The sequence below is a fragment of the Lates calcarifer genome, linkage group LG15 (genome assembly GCF_001640805.2).
Source record: "Lates calcarifer isolate ASB-BC8 linkage group LG15, TLL_Latcal_v3, whole genome shotgun sequence".
Taxonomy (NCBI): domain Eukaryota; kingdom Metazoa; phylum Chordata; class Actinopteri; family Centropomidae; genus Lates; species Lates calcarifer.
In genome coordinates this window covers 8,930,504-8,946,062 of record NC_066847.1, presented here as the reverse complement: position 1 = coordinate 8,946,062, position 15,559 = coordinate 8,930,504, and the positions used below count along the sequence as shown (strand labels likewise).

Below are 15,559 nucleotides of genomic sequence, written 5' to 3'. Positions count from 1 at the left end.
TTACATTGTGCTAATCGCCTACTAATTTTACTTAATTTAAAAATCTGAGTACTTCACTGTTCTGCAGGCAGTGTTAAAAATGTCACATTTTCAGGGAAATTCAGCAGCAGTGTATCCTATTATATCCTGCTCCTGTTGATATATATCCTGCTGATGTGATATAATAATTTGAGCCAGGAGGCCAGGCATCATCTGTCTCAGTGCTACTTCATTAGAGGTGTGTGACCTCTAATGAAAACATGATTGCAATCAGCAGTGGCATTTTTAATGTGTGGACGTGTCGCATTCTCAAAGCACGAGCGGAACCGGGCGCGCGCGCTCTGTACCCCCTCCTCCCCCCAAACAACCACACACCATCACCATCTATCCACCATCCAGCTTCAACTGCCGGAGGGGGGCACGCGCCCGGTTTCTCTCCCTCCCTATCTCTCTTTCTCTCTTACCTTCTCCCTCGCGCTCCTCCGCTCGAGCCGTTCCTCCGTGCGCGCTCCCGCTCAGAGACAGGCTTCAGGGAGCCCGGACTTACAGACGAGCGACAGCAGGGGAGAGAGAAAGATGGAGGTGAGGGTCGGGGAAAGACTACTGTGCCTGGTCGTGCTGTCCAGCGTCCTCTTCGTGGATTCAGTCCTCGGGAAATACGTGAAAGGCATCGTCAACACCAAAGAGGTGAGCGCTGCTTGTTTTTGCTTTACCTCTTTAATTTGTTACCACTTGCGACAGTGACACCGCCACAGACTGGTAGCAGCAGGGGGAACGGACTCGACTGCGTATCCGCACGCAGGTGTCTCCGTGGTGGTGGACTGTTCCATGGGTAGACGAAGAGGCTACAACCAATTCACCGCTAAGTTGCCTCGGTTATTCACATGGCTGTTTAGTGCCGCCATATGAAACACGCTCACCTCTGTTCTGCCTTGCAATTGCGCGCCATCTGCGTGCGTGTCATCTGTGGCGTATATTTTCCCCTCGTTATGATAGTGTTTGGCATCATTGTAGCCGCGGAAAGCGGCATCCCACGAGTCCACCACGGCTAACATCCAAGCCCCCGGTAGTGATTACTCATCTTTAGTCTAAATCCAGCTTGACGTGCATGATGTTTGTTGTCAAGGTTTAAATGTAAATCAGCGGTGGTTATTTCTGTTTATCATTAGAGGACCCGTTACAGGTGTGCGTCATATGGCTTGTGGCGCGCAGCGGTAGATTCGGCGGTGGTGATCCTTGAGGGGAAGCTGTGCTCAGTCCAGCCCGGTCAGGGGTTTTTGCGTCTGTTTTCAGACAGATCAGCATCGACATCATCGCTGCCCTGACAAGATCCTCGAGTTAAAATGTTAACTGTGCAGCCGGGCAGATGTATAGCTCCGGGCCGTTTGTAATTCAGGAGGCTACCACCTGCTGTTCCACATCTCTGGTTTATATTCTCACGAGTTTGTGGGAGTTTTGACATACAGGAGTAGTGCTGTAGGACTGTCTACCATTTTGTTGGGATTTCAGGCCACTATGCAGACAAAGTAGCCACTAAAACAACACTATCAAACCAGCTTTAGATCAAGCTATTTATTGTTGTTAAGAAGGTTTTTATAATTTGGGATTTCTGCAGAAACTGAGTATGTACCTCTCTAAAACAACAGGAGAAACATTTGACCCTTAACTCTGTGAGGTCAGGTGTCCCTGGAGTTTCTAAAACAGGTGAAGAAAATTACTGTAAGTTAGACCATACAAACCTAAGAAGGAATGCATAATGCCAAAACAGAGCCCAAGCTGATGTGAAAATGTGTTGTTTTTGCCTGACAATTCACATCTTCACAGCTGAGAAGCTGGAACTTGCTTGCTTGCTTGATAAATGCTTGTTAAATGAATTCTAAAATTGTTGATTAATTTTTTATCGATCGGTTAGTCAGGCAGTCATTTCAGCTCCAACACGAGCATGCACCCTCGGGAACTGAAATCTCCTGTTGCCGGAGTGGAGCCGCTCGGTGACCAACAACAGGGGACTATTTTGTTGCACTGTGCAGCTCAGTTCACAGCGTGAGGGAAGGTCCTGCTGTAAATGCGTGTTCCCTCTAGTGAAACACAGGATAAATATTCTTCATCAGCCATGTGTACTCAGGTGTTTCATGTATCACAGATTTTCATGTCTTGCCAAAATGCGACTTGGCAGTGAAAAAAAAAAAAAACCCAAAATGTTGGAATACTTTGCTAAGGAGTCCCAGTGTATCACATTTCCTGTCCAGTACCATACCTCGCTCTTCCAAGAAGCAAAGAACAGAATCAGACAATGGGCAGTTTGAGCCAGTGAGCTTTAATTTTCTCTCTAGCTCGCTTGCTGACTTGTTGTGTTCACATTCCCTGAGCTCTGACTACAGTAAATTTCAAAATGTGCCATGAACTGAGAGATTGAAGTCACCAGTTTGAATCAATGGAATGACGAACAGGATCAAAATAGACGAATTGAACAAGGAGCACTCATCCATCCATCACGGCTATTGAGATGCCCTTGAACGCAGCACTGAATCTGCACCTGCTCCAGTGGAGCTGCTCAGTGGCCGGCAATAGGTTGCGCTGGGCAACTTCCAAGTGTTGGTGTGAAAGTGTGTGTGTGTGTATGAAAGAGAGAGAGAGAGACTCAATTTCTTGACAAGAGGAGCTTCTACTGTTCTAGCCCTCTGCTGTAAATAAGAACAGAATAAGTCAACCTGTCTTGTTATGTAAGGCTTTAAATAAAAGAGGCTTTACATAAATAAGCATCGCACAGCAGGGCTGCAACTAATGATTATTTTCATTATCTCTTACTCTCCTGATTATTTTCTTGATTGATTGGTCAATTGTTTGGTCCGTAAAATGTCAGGTGATGTCTTTAAATTGCTTGTTGGACAAATAAGAGGAAATGAATTAAGCAAAGTTGAGTCACTTGCACTTTTTAAATTTTGTTCTTGAACTTTGTGGTCGGTTTTCTGTCCTTACTCCTGTGCTATTGAACCAGTCAGCGATCATTTGACAGCCTATGCAAAACAACAGGGCATTTTGAGTGACATCAGGCAACACAGGGCTTGACATATTGATATTATGTGTGTGTGTGTGTGAGCATGAATGTGTGTACAGTTTAACGCACCATCAGTCTTGCTTGTGCAATCCTGCCCCAAGGTCACCCACTAACTCCACTCCACATCCTCTCTCACATTCACACACATACAGTAAACCAGGCACTCACACACAAAAACACTCTGCTTCAGTCCCATGACGCTGTAGCTGTATCAGTGTTTGCAGAGGTGAAAGCAGAGCTGTAAATTCACAAATGAAATTTACCACACTGGGAGATGTGAAATGTTGAAAACTGTGGAGAAGCTGGAGAAATGTAGAGAGACAAGCCAAGTTTATCCGAATGCAGTGGTGCGGCTGGCTGGTCAACTGCTACATTCGGGCAGGGGCCATGTGTACATTAGCCCGAGTGGCTTGTGGCGTGTGGAGACTCTGATAAAATGACCCCTTTGAGGGGTGGTAGTGTTGAAGGCTTAAGGTCAGAAGAAGGTCACTGTTTTGAATCCAGCTGGAGAAATGTGAAGAGGGAAAGAAATAAAAAGCTGTCCCCTTGTTTAACAGCCAACAGTACAGGACCCCTGAGCATGGCAGTAAATCCACACCCTGTGTCTCCTGTGTCAATGAGTTTGTAGCAGACCGATGTTGAACATTTACAAGAGCACGGTCCTCGTCTGACCTTAGGCTGGGCTGAAGTGTTGCTTAGTTACATTTTCACAGCCCACAGACTGGCTGTTACAGGTGTCAAACCTCAGTTTCCAACAGCACTGAGGGATTTGCTATTCTTTGCTATCTTTTTCTAGTAAATTAAATTACAGGCCTGTAGTTTTGGTCTATAAAGTATTAAATAAAATACATATTGTATCAAGCTTAATCACAAATTTATCTTGTTTCAACATGAATGGATTAATGATAATAATTAATTAATGTTGTTGCTTGTTGTTGAGGTCATCTGAGAGTTTTCAGGTCAGTCAAAGCAATGTCAGCCTTTAAGTAAACTGTGGTCTACAGAGAACCTAAGCCCACCTAGTAGGTCATATTTATTAACCATAAATGACAGCATACAGAGAATCTTTTAACCAGGCAATAGCCAATGGTTTCCTACGTGATGTATGGCCAACAGACAGAGCTGACAGTTGTCATTATAGCTAATGAAATCACCTGTTGCCAGCTTAAACTTAGGTTCCTCAGCTTGTTAAGGAGCTTTTAAGTAAATAATTTACTGTCAAAACTGCAGCTTTAAGTTTGAAAAATGAATACCTTCATGTCATGATTTTGATATTAAAAAGATTTAATCATCCAGCCCTAGTGTTCTGCTCTCTCCTGTGACTGTAGACAGGTTAAAATGTCTTTGGTTTCTTCAGTTAATGAAGACTTGCGGATTAGACCTGAAAGGTCTTTAAACTTTTGTCGTTCTGAAAATTAATGAAAATGAACAGATGCCCTTGAAAGTTCGTTTTCTAATCAAAAAATCTAGCACCAACATTCATCAGCCTACTCCAGCTCTCTGGGCCTTTCTCCATGCTAATATCAACACCTCACATCCTGAGGAAAAACACTGATGAATTTTGGGGTTGATATGACAGCAGTTTTGAAATGAAGGATTTCACCAAGATCTGGACTTAATAGGATTGTGAAGTATAAAGAGGCCTAGTATGTTATGTGTTGTTTTAATTAATGTCATGAAAATATATCGGTTCTGAATTCTTGATTTTCAACAAAGACTTTGAAAGTCACTGAAAAGTCCTTCAGGTTGACATTGCAGTAAATTCTGGGAACCCTGTACGTGTGAAATTTCCAACTCAATCAGTTTTCCTGCATCTCTTTTTAATGAGGACTTTGTGATTAGATACAGGCACCATGTGTGTTTGTGTGTGTGTGTGTGTGTGTGCGCGCGCGTGTGCACACCTGCAGGTGTGTCCATCTTAGGGAGTGTTTACATGCATCCATATGCTTCCTTTAATGTGTAGGTGTGTGTATGTGTACCTGCATGTCTATGGAGTCTGTGTGTACTCATGTGAATCACCCAGAGAGACAGAGAGGGACAGAGCTTGAGTGTGTTTTGAGTGTGTGTCGGTGCGTGAGTGTGTTTATGAGTTGCAGCGTTGTGTAACCCTGACTAATGAATCATTGAGAAGCCCAGCGGTCCAGGGGTGACTTGACTAGCTGATTGATAATTAATTGTTAATGAGGCTTAGCAAGCAAACAGGGGTGTAGAGAAAATGACAGAAAGCTACAGAGAAGAAAGGACAGAAACTATGTGGGAGAAAGGGGGGAAAAAAAGGAAAGAGAGAGAGAAAGAAAGAGAGAGAGACAAAGAGAATGAGACTGTGAGATGCTAAATTGACCGGATACTGCATCAAGGAATAGCACTTGATTAATGGGGTGTACGTACACACACACAGACACATACGCACGTGAACAAGCGCGCTCACACTTGGGGAGGTGGCTGAGTGACTCTGCATCACAATGCAGTGGCCATGGGGAAATAAGAAGACTAAAAGGGGATTAAGGTAGACACCTCATCTACTGTTGCTATTCTCCAGGGCTCAGTCTCTTTTCTGCTCTCTCCACACACACACACACACACACACACGCTGAGCTGCACTGGCCTGAGTAGTGGTTGCTTGGTTCGGTAGCTGTGTTTGGTGGAATAGCTTGACCCAGGTGGTGAATTGTGCTAACAGCTCTTAAACTCTGTACAAGCCCGCTGATGCAGTAATGGCCTTGTCGGACTCAGCCGTCTACCTTTAAGCTAAATATACTATTTACGTCAAATGTCTATTGTGCAAAAACTTGGGTTTTATTCTGTGGGGCTGCTAGCAATGATTATTTCCATCATCCATAAATCTGCCAGTTCATTTACACACATCTCCTGATAGTTTCTTCTTTTGTGAAACTGCCAGAAAACAGTGAAAGTAAGAATCACACCTTTTAAGCGAAAGGTGATGCTTGTTTTGTCTGACCAACACTTCAAAACCAATTTACTATCAGATTAGGAGAAGGGAAGCAGCAAATCCTCCTCCCTGGAACCAGAGAATCTTTTACATTTTCGCATTTTTGAAAACATATCTCAACAACTATCTCAAATGGTTTCACCTCTCACTAACTGCTCGCTACAAAAAGCCATGTCAGCTTGATGTTTTTTTTTCTTCTGAGGAAATACTTGATAGAGCCTTGACCACAACCCTATTAAACACCTTGTGGGACGAATTGAACCGCCAACTGTGAGCCGGGTCTTATCGCCCAACATCTGTGCCTGACCTCACTAATGCTCCTGTGGCTGACTGGGAGAAAATCCCCACAACCAGGTTCTGAAATCTCACGGAGAGCCTTCCTTGAAGAGTGGAGGCTGTTGTAGCAAGATAATAATGCCTTTGCCCCAGGAATTAAATTTACTCATAATGTTTGAGTGTCCATATATGTTTTGGTTATGTAGTGTATTTTCTTTCCCATGTTGGCTCATTTCTGACATGTCAGTCCATTTTAATTGCAGTACTGTGTGGCCCTTTACAGACACTGTTGGCTGAGTGATTGGTTGAACTTCTGGTTAGTTGTCATTGGTTTTCAATTGCGTTTGTGTGTGTGATTGAGGCTCAAAAAATTTGCTCATATAGCAAACTAATGATCTGCTTTCAACACCTGTGTCAGTCAGAGCTGAGCACTACTTCTGGAGTATTGAGTTGATGATTTGAAGGACGAGTGTATGAGAGGCGTTTAGTGTTTGTATGTTTTGATGTCTATTAGCAGCTGCAAACGAAGGCATGCTGTGGTTGCTATGACAATAGTGGAAGGGATGGGGGGGTGGCTGGTGGTGGTGGTTTGGTGCGATGTGTGTTTGTGTGAAGTGGTGTGTGGATGAGTGTGGGTATGAATGTGTGCTTCAAACCAGCCATGGCATCCTGTAAAAGTGCATGACATATGCTCTTTGTGTGTGTGTGTGTGTGTGTTTGTTTGTTTGTTCAACAAGGGGGTCTTTCACAGTCCCTCCTGTGGGGAGTTAGATGATACCCCCCTCCCCTCTCCATTCCACTATCCCAACTAGACCACCCCTCTCTCCCTCTCTCCAGGGTTTTCAACCAGGGTCAGTGCTTCCCTCTGCTGCCCTGGTTGTCGTGGTTACAGCCTTAAGCGTCACCCGGGACGACGCACAGAGGAGGGAGTGAGTGAGTCTCGGGCTTCAGTGACTTTTGGAGTTTGCCATGAATTATAACCCAGAGGCTCCAGGGGCTGAAGCTGCCTGGCAGCGGCTGAAATATGGCTGCGGTTTTGTTTGCTGTGATATATGGAGGCAGCAGTGCTGGCCACGCTACGCTGCTCTGGTTGCACTTTATTTCTCAGCACAGAAATTACTGTGCTTGTTTATGTAGAGAGAACGCAGGGCAGAGGTAATTACAGTATAATGGTGCATGGGGAGTTTTGTTGGTTGGTTGGAGATCAAGAGTTCATAACAACCAACCTTAAGGCCACTTTTAATAAGGAAGAGGATAACTGTGCTTTGGTTGAAGAGGCTGAAATGTGAAACAGTCAAACATCAGTGCAGTTGTGGTCATGTTTTGGATCCACTTGAAAAGTACAATTGATTTTAGAGTATATCTTACCTGAAGTAGAACTCAATATAATATCGAATCAGGATATGAGAGACTACATCATCTGGGATGTTGGTATTTATATGTGTGATTGTGTTTTCCTGTTCTTAAAAGCTACATTGCTGCAGAGTAATTCAGCTTTTCACCTGACTATTCTGTGAAATGATAAATGAATACCTACTGTGTGTCAGTATTTCCAGTAAGGATTAGGTATTGTAGTCATACACCAAGCCATTATTACAGTTGTGAGCTGGGCCAACACGATTAAACCATCGCCAAAATAGCCGCAGATTACTTCTCAGTCGATTGACTAATTTGTTTATTGACTAACTGTTTCAGCTCTAGTGTAAAGTATTAAAAGTTGGTAATGAATGCCTGGTGAGATTGTTAGTTTTGTTTACTTTAATCAGATTTTTTTATTTTCTAATAGAGAGATAGATCTAAGTAAACAGCATCTTGTTTAGGATTAGAAGTTTCAGGATATGTTTTTAAGTGAAGGATTCTGTGCAAACCCACGTTTAGTCATTAAACTATGGTCCTGGAAAAAAGGGGTTGCTTCCAAAACTCAGGCATTACACTAGCACCTCAGTACAAGTATTGAAAGTTGGTAGTGAACACTTATGTGAACACAATGAGATTCATGGTCTTGTTTAGTTTTCACAATCAAATTGAACCTCAGAAAACCTTGTTCATTTTAAACTCTTTCCTTCAGGCAAAGTTCTTGTTTAGCTGCTTATGTTGAGAAAATAAGCAACACTGATGTATTTATGAAGTTTGGTTACTTTGTTAAATGAAAAAGGGATATAAACATTGTTTAGGTTGGTACTAAACAGATATTGTATGTTGTGATATTTGACTGTGCAGCATTGCCCAGCTCTAACCTTGAGTTACTCATTCATACCGCAATGTAAATAAGACTTGCAATTGTCACTTAGATGACTAAGTACTTAACTAAGCGCTATAGACTGACCATGAATTACTTGTGTCTGTAAAATAAAACATTTTAGATTTGAATCCAGCCCTGGTCTGTCTCTACTGCTATATTTCTGATCAAAACTGTTTATTTCTGTCATTTGTTTTACTAATTTAGTAAGACTAGCTGTTACTACTTCAAGATTTGATGTCTCATTTTGGTTTGAAACTCTTCATCTCCCCTGGCTGCCTCAGTAGGGCCCACTCAAACTGGGCAGTCCTCCAGATAAAGAAAAGTGTCTGTAAACAGCATATAAGTGATGTGGTGTTAGTGCTGTGTTCAGCACTATGATCCATATCTACAGAATGTGTCTGCCCACAGCTGTATGGTGTGTCTATGTGTGTGCATACCAAAGATGTGTGTGTGTGTATTTGACATATATATATATATATATATATATATTAGACCACCACTGCCTGATCTGCCATGCCGAAGCTGCTGCAGTGCCTTATGTAAGCTCAGTGAAGTACACCATCAGCACTATTATCCGGTCTCATGCTGCCAAGCTTATGGCTGAATAATATTAAGAATGGATAGTTTTTTTGCATCTCCTTCCCCACCTCTCTTGCTTATTAATGTGCTCAAGAGCCCTTTAATGCCCTCTCTGTTTACCCTCTGTAAAGGTTTACCCTCTTGGCACCACCTATCTCCTCTCCACGTTTCTTCTTTTTTCTTTTCCACCTAAATCTCTTTTCTACTGTTTCTCCACCTCTTCTTAAACTCCAATGAAACTCTTCCTTTCTTTTTCAGCTCCCCCTCCCCCCTCCCCTCTCTTTCTCTTTTTTATTGCTCTCTTTATGTCCTCTCCAACTTGTATTATCTTTCTTCTCTTCCCTTTGGCTCCCTTTCCCTCCCCTACATGCTTTACTACCATATGTTTCCTCACAACCTCTCCTTTTTTAGCCCAGCTAGGGTCGTCTGTTGGTCTGTTGTTGTTGCGGTCAGTCAGTTCAGTTCTGCTTTGATCCAGATACAAATATCTCAACATGGATGGGTTGTTGTTACATTTTGGTTGTCAGTCACACTTCAGACAGACATCTAAATTAATCCATTGTGCAAAGCTGCTTAGCTCTTGACCACCTAAAATAGCCAAACCATGGCTGACCGAGAAACCAAATCTAACAGCTAAGTTCCTTTCTCTTCACCAGAAAATGTTTATGGAAGAATCCAAGTCACAGTTTACATAGAGAAGTAGTATAACATCTCAACGCAGATCATAAATGTTTTGGCTTCTTAATGCAGTAAGGCTCAGGCTTAGTACCTCTATTAATTGCTTAGCTCTTTTCCTTGGGTAAATGAAATAAACTGACAATGTTCTCCCAGCTGTATTTATCCAGCAGGTTACAGTGGCCTCTAAAACATACTTGCTTCACAATACGGATAACAAACCCATGTTTATGAGCTATGTGCTGCTCTTTTTTTGTACCACTGGTCAGCAGGTGTCACTGATTGTTACCATGGCAACATAACTCCGGGGACAGGGAGGCTAAGTTTTTAGCCTTAAAATATGCCAGTTTTTATTTTTGTGAAACTGTTCAACTTGCATTAGACTGAGATCTAAATGAAGACTGACCTGACACTACAGACCTGGTTCAAATATCTTTGTGAAACTGGCCTCAGGTTGAATTTGTCACATCTCATGCTAAACTACAATGGTTAACATGGTAAAAGTTATATCTGGTAAACATCAGCATGTTAGCATTGTTGTTGTGAGCATACTAGCATGCTGACATCAGCATTTAGCTCAAAGCACCACTGTGACCAATTACAGCCTCACACAGCCTCTTGTATGGCTGTAGACTCTTAATCTTGTCTCCACGTCGCTTAATGAATTTTAATTGTATATTTGTTTCACTTTTTGCCTCCCTCTTCTTCCTTCAATGCAGGACTGGGTTTTCCTCACCCGCTTCTGCTTTCTCACCGATTTTGGACGTCTGGACTTCCGGTTCCGCTATCCTAAGGTAAGGCTATTACATTTTATGTGTGTTTGTATTTGTCATCTCTTTTTTGTGCAGTGTGCTCACACTTTCCTCTCTTACTTCAGAAGCATTTTACATTTCTTTTTTCATCGTCCTTTCTTTCTTTACTTGACTCTCTTGACTTTCTTTCTCTCTTCCTTTCTTTTTTTCCTCTTACCTCATCTAAACCAATGCCATCACCCTTTCTCTCCTTTTTTTCCTCTGGCTGTTCCTGTTGTACCAGCCTCATTCTCTTTTTCCATCCCCTCCTCTGCCTTTTGCTCTTCTCCGTTCCATCTTTCTATGTGTCTGTTTTGTTCCTTTACCCATGCCTTGCTTTACAGTTTTAGCCTGCAGACTTTGGAAACAGTTTTTGTCGTTTAAATCTCAAACCGTCTCGCTGCCTCCTCTCTAATCTATGCACATCCCACCCCAGCCTTTCTCCTAATCTTTTTCTTTCTCTCTCTCTCTCTCTCTCTCTCCCTGTCTCTCCTCTGTGCAGTCTCGCTGCTGTCAGAATATATTGCTCTATTTTGATGACAGTTCTCAGTGGCCAGCTGTGTACAAGAGGCCTGAAAAGGTGAGATACTAACACCCTCTGCATCATGTCTTTTGACAAGCCATTATTAAAGAGAAATACAGCTCCATTTACTAATTTGCATGTCACTGTGGTAATGAAAAAGCCCTGTGACTCCAATTTTGTTAATTTTCGCATTTTAACATGAACTAAAAGATCACTCGCAGTTCCTGCTGCTGAGAATAAAACAAACTGTCTTTTTCAGTTCCTGAAATGATATATTATTGATGATACATGCAGTGATCAAGAATGTTGCGATCCATATTGTGTGCACAAAGTGAGACACTAGAGAGTTCTGTCTGAACTGAAGCTGCACCACAGGAAATGACAGCATGAGGAAGATTTTCTGCAGATAAATGTCTAGTTTTTGGGTCTGAAACTGGTAATGCTACCATTTATTGTAAAGACTGAAGTATTTGGACAGTGACATGTTTTGTTGTTTTGGCCCAGCACTCAAACAGTGATTAACGGAATAAAGTCCTTACTGTCAGCCTTGGTTTGAGGATATTTTTCATCCATACTGGGTGAACATTGTAGGTATTGCAGCTCTGTTTTTGTCCTGCTGCATTGTTCAAATTAGTTGAGTTGATGTGTAAAAGGGGCTATGATTCCTTTACTGTTCACCCAATATAATTGTGAACACCCAAAAGTACCCTTAAAGCTGAAAGTCAGCAGTCATATTCATTGTTTTATTTCAAATCCAATCTGCTGGAGCGCAAAGACAAAACAATAGGGAATGCAGCTCTTTCCACATATTTAGCTGACTGCACTGTATGCACTTAGAGTAATTCCTACATTTGCTGGGTTCACAGACTCGTTCTTCCAGCCACTGTCTGTACAGTCAGTGTACAGTTAACATCTGGTTAAGTCCATAATTTTAAGTATTAGGTCTGAGATCTAATACTTTTATTTTACAGAGAGTGGATTAATGTAATATTGGCCTATCCCTTAGCTGTAAGAGGAGCATGCATGAACTCTTAGTGTGCTGTATTTGCATGTACACTCACCAAACTCTTTATTGGGATCACATGTATATACCTGCTTATTCATCCAGTCAGCCAATCATTTGGCAGCAGTGCAGAGCATAAAACCATGCAGGTACAGGTCTGGAGTTTCAATTAATGTTCACATCAAACACCAGGATGGGATCTCAGTGATTTTGACCGTGGTATGATTGTTGATGCCAGACGGCTGGTCTGAGTTTTTATGAAACTGCTCATCTCCTGGGATTTTCACGCACAACAGTCTTTATTCTTAGTTTACTCACAATGGGCGTGAAAGACAAAAAAACATCCAGTGACAGAAAGGCTACAGTAACTAGCTAGACGGATAGTAACTATAAGATAACCACTCTTTACAACGGTGGTGAGCAGAAAAGCATCTCAGAATGCACAACAGCAGAAGACCATGTCGGGTTCCACTCCTATCAGCCAAGAACAGAAATCTGAGGCTGTAGTGGGCACAGACTCGTCAAACCTGGACAGTTAAAGACTGGAAAAACAAAGCCTGGTCTGATGAATCTGGATATCTGCTGAGGTACGCAGATGGTGGTGTCAGAATTTGGTGTCAACAGCATGAATCCATGGCCCCAACCTGCCTTGTGTCAACAATCCAGGCTGGTGGTGTAATGGTGTAGGGAATGTTTTCTTGGCACAGTTTAGGCCCCTTAGTACCAATCAGTCATTGTATGAACACCACAGCCTCTCTGAGTATTGTTGCTGACCATGTGCGTCCCTTTATAGCCACAGTTTACCTTCTTCCAGCATAGTAATGCACCATGTCATAAAGCAGTTGTCTCAGACTGTGTTCCTAATAAAGTGCTCATCTGGTGAGTGCATGCCCCAGTACTGTGGGATATAACATGATATAGTCATTAAAATGAACATTACATTGCTTTCACAACTATTGAATAATGTATGATACAATCATTTATTAGACAGACGTACGTATCTTCCACTCACCCATTTTAAAGCCTGTGTCTTTATCAATGCACAGCATTGGATGTAACTGTTTCTTATTAAAGTTAGCCAAGTTTCTGAATTAAAAAATGGTTAGAACAGTTAATACGGTTATGAAGTGTTTTGTTGTATAATACGTAGTATATTATAGGAAAATCCATGCTGAAATGGTCTGGCAAGTTGAAGAATAACAGTGACCAAATACTGTATCTTGCAGATTCCGGTATCAGTTTCCCAGAATCAAATAGCATGGCCTTCACTCTAGACTCATCATTTTGTTCTAATATTCAGTGGTCACAGAGGGAGAAATCCATCACTGAAGAGACAAAAAATTATCAATTTTAATTACAGCAGCTACAATAGACCAAAAGATGATGCAGACACAATTTCAATTACATTCTGATTAAACATAGCCCCTATGCGTGTGTTCGTGCGCATGATCTGATTTTGAGTTTGCCATGTCTTTCGCCCCATCAGAACTGCTACCAGAAGGAGGCGGTGCTGAGGCCCGAGAACAACCAGGTCATCAACCTCACCACACGCTACACCTGGTCAGGCTGTGTGGTAAGACTGAACACGCATAAATACAACTGAACTGAGCAGCATCCACCCTGCCAAAGTGTCCCTGAGCGAGAATCACAGTCCAACACAATCTTATACACACACATATATATATATATATATATATATATATATATATATATATATATATATATATATATATAAATATAATCATACTAAAAGTGACCTCTGACCTCTCTGTGTTGTGATGCATGTCTGTTACAGTATATCATATTATTCCTTTTTATCTTGTTTTCATCTCTCCTGCTCCATATTGTTTTGTAATGCAAAAATGGCAACAAAAAAAAAAAAATGGAAAACAACACACAGAGACACAGACAGGGAGTGAGAGCTAATGGCCTATAATGTGTTTTCATAGCATTTTACTGATACATGTATTTCCACTGTTGATGATACATCCCAGCCAACCAGAAAGGTTTAAAAGATATTTCTCTCCTGTAACACCTTTTTTTTTTTTTTTTAAATCCTTTTATCTCTTTTTCAATAAGCAACACAACGTGTTTGTTTATCACATTAGGAAGTGTGATTGCCAGCATGACTCTGTTGTTGTGGCGGCTAGTGGATCTTGTTGCCACATTTCAGGCTATATTGGGGTGTGAAATATGTTCATATCTTGATATATCAGGCTCCCACTCTTTTGTGATAATTCAGTGTCTCTGAGGCAAAACGCGTCTTGCCTTTTTGGATAACAGCATCCTCTGTGTGCACTGCCCCACCCCCTCCCTCCCTGCATTTCTTCTCTCTCAGGTGGAGGGAGATGGGAACGAGGAGGTCCTGAGCTGCGTGGGCGGCCGTAGTTTCCGCTCGGTGAGGGAGAGATGGTGGTACATCGCTCTCAGCAAGTGTGGGGTAAGCGCTGACCTCTGACCCAACTGGCTCTTCCTCTCTACAAGGGCAGGTGTACCACCGGGCGGTTACCATGGCAATGCGCCCCTGTTATCGAGAGGGCTCAACACGCCCACATAGTCACATGCTTGTGTTCTGCTCAGCTTGAGATAAACAAACATCATCACTGTCGTCGTCATCATCATCATCATCATCTATCCATCAAATCTGATGATAAATACTCCTTTGGGGGTAATGCAAAACAAGTTATGTACTTAGTCATAGATATATAGATATTTATACATTTAATGAAATTAAGTTTAAATGTCAAAAGAAGAAGCTATTTTAGCATTTGAAATCATCAAGTTTTTGCAGTCAAGCAAAAAAAAAAAAACCCTCAAACAGATTTCAGGTGCAAGCAGCAGCATCAGATATTAAAATGGGAAAACTCAGGCGAGAATATACCCAGCATACCCTGAAGAAGGCTCAGTGAAAACACTGGATGTTTTAAGGCTACTTTTTGTGCTGGCTCCTTATAAATTTTAAATCAACTTGAGCATAATTTTTGTCCCAGTATGTGCTTTTCCATTTGAGGGTTTTGCACCAGGCTACGATTTAGATTCTAGAAGTAAAGTAATCTAATAGGCAAAATATAAGTCTGCAAGGAAATTTAACCCTGTGATTTATGATAGATAGATACTTTCATAAAACATAGAATTTAGAAAACTTAAACTCTACTTATGATTATTAAATGCTCCTATATGTTGCAGATCATCAGAATCCAAATGTAATTTTGCATATAACACTAACTTACCACTTACATCTCTGTCCCCTAAGGTCATTATATGTTACAGCTGATCTTGTGTCTGTACATCTGTCTCTGAATTTCCTCTGGACACAGTAAAATACTTTATCTCCCCCATAATGTAGCATTTCTGCACAAAAGCACACAGACCCTTAATGTGGAACTCTCTGCTTAAACTGTGCTAAACATGCCTTACAAGGGCTCTACTGAAGCCTATTGATTAGCTAGCTTGAGGGACTTTTACGCATTGTGTTGTTTTATA

At 41.7% G+C, this 15,559-nt stretch overlaps 1 protein-coding gene across 2 annotated transcripts in view; it reads left to right on the top strand.

Annotated features, from left to right (window-relative positions):
- The first annotated feature begins 284 nt into the window (after positions 1-284).
- Positions 285-15,559, top strand: part of tmem145 (transmembrane protein 145) — a 36,319-nt gene continuing 21,044 nt past the window's right edge. The window contains exons 1-5 of one of the 2 annotated variants that reach the window (XM_018672364.2): positions 286-666; positions 10,479-10,553; positions 11,053-11,130; positions 13,563-13,649; positions 14,415-14,516. In XM_018672364.2, coding sequence (XP_018527880.1) covers positions 556-666; positions 10,479-10,553; positions 11,053-11,130; positions 13,563-13,649; positions 14,415-14,516 — 453 coding nt within the window. In that variant the 5' untranslated portion in view covers positions 286-555. Of the gene's footprint in view, positions 667-10,478; positions 10,554-11,052; positions 11,131-13,562; positions 13,650-14,414; positions 14,517-15,559 lie in introns of both variants that reach the window. The other variant, XM_051075991.1, reaches the window with a different exon arrangement.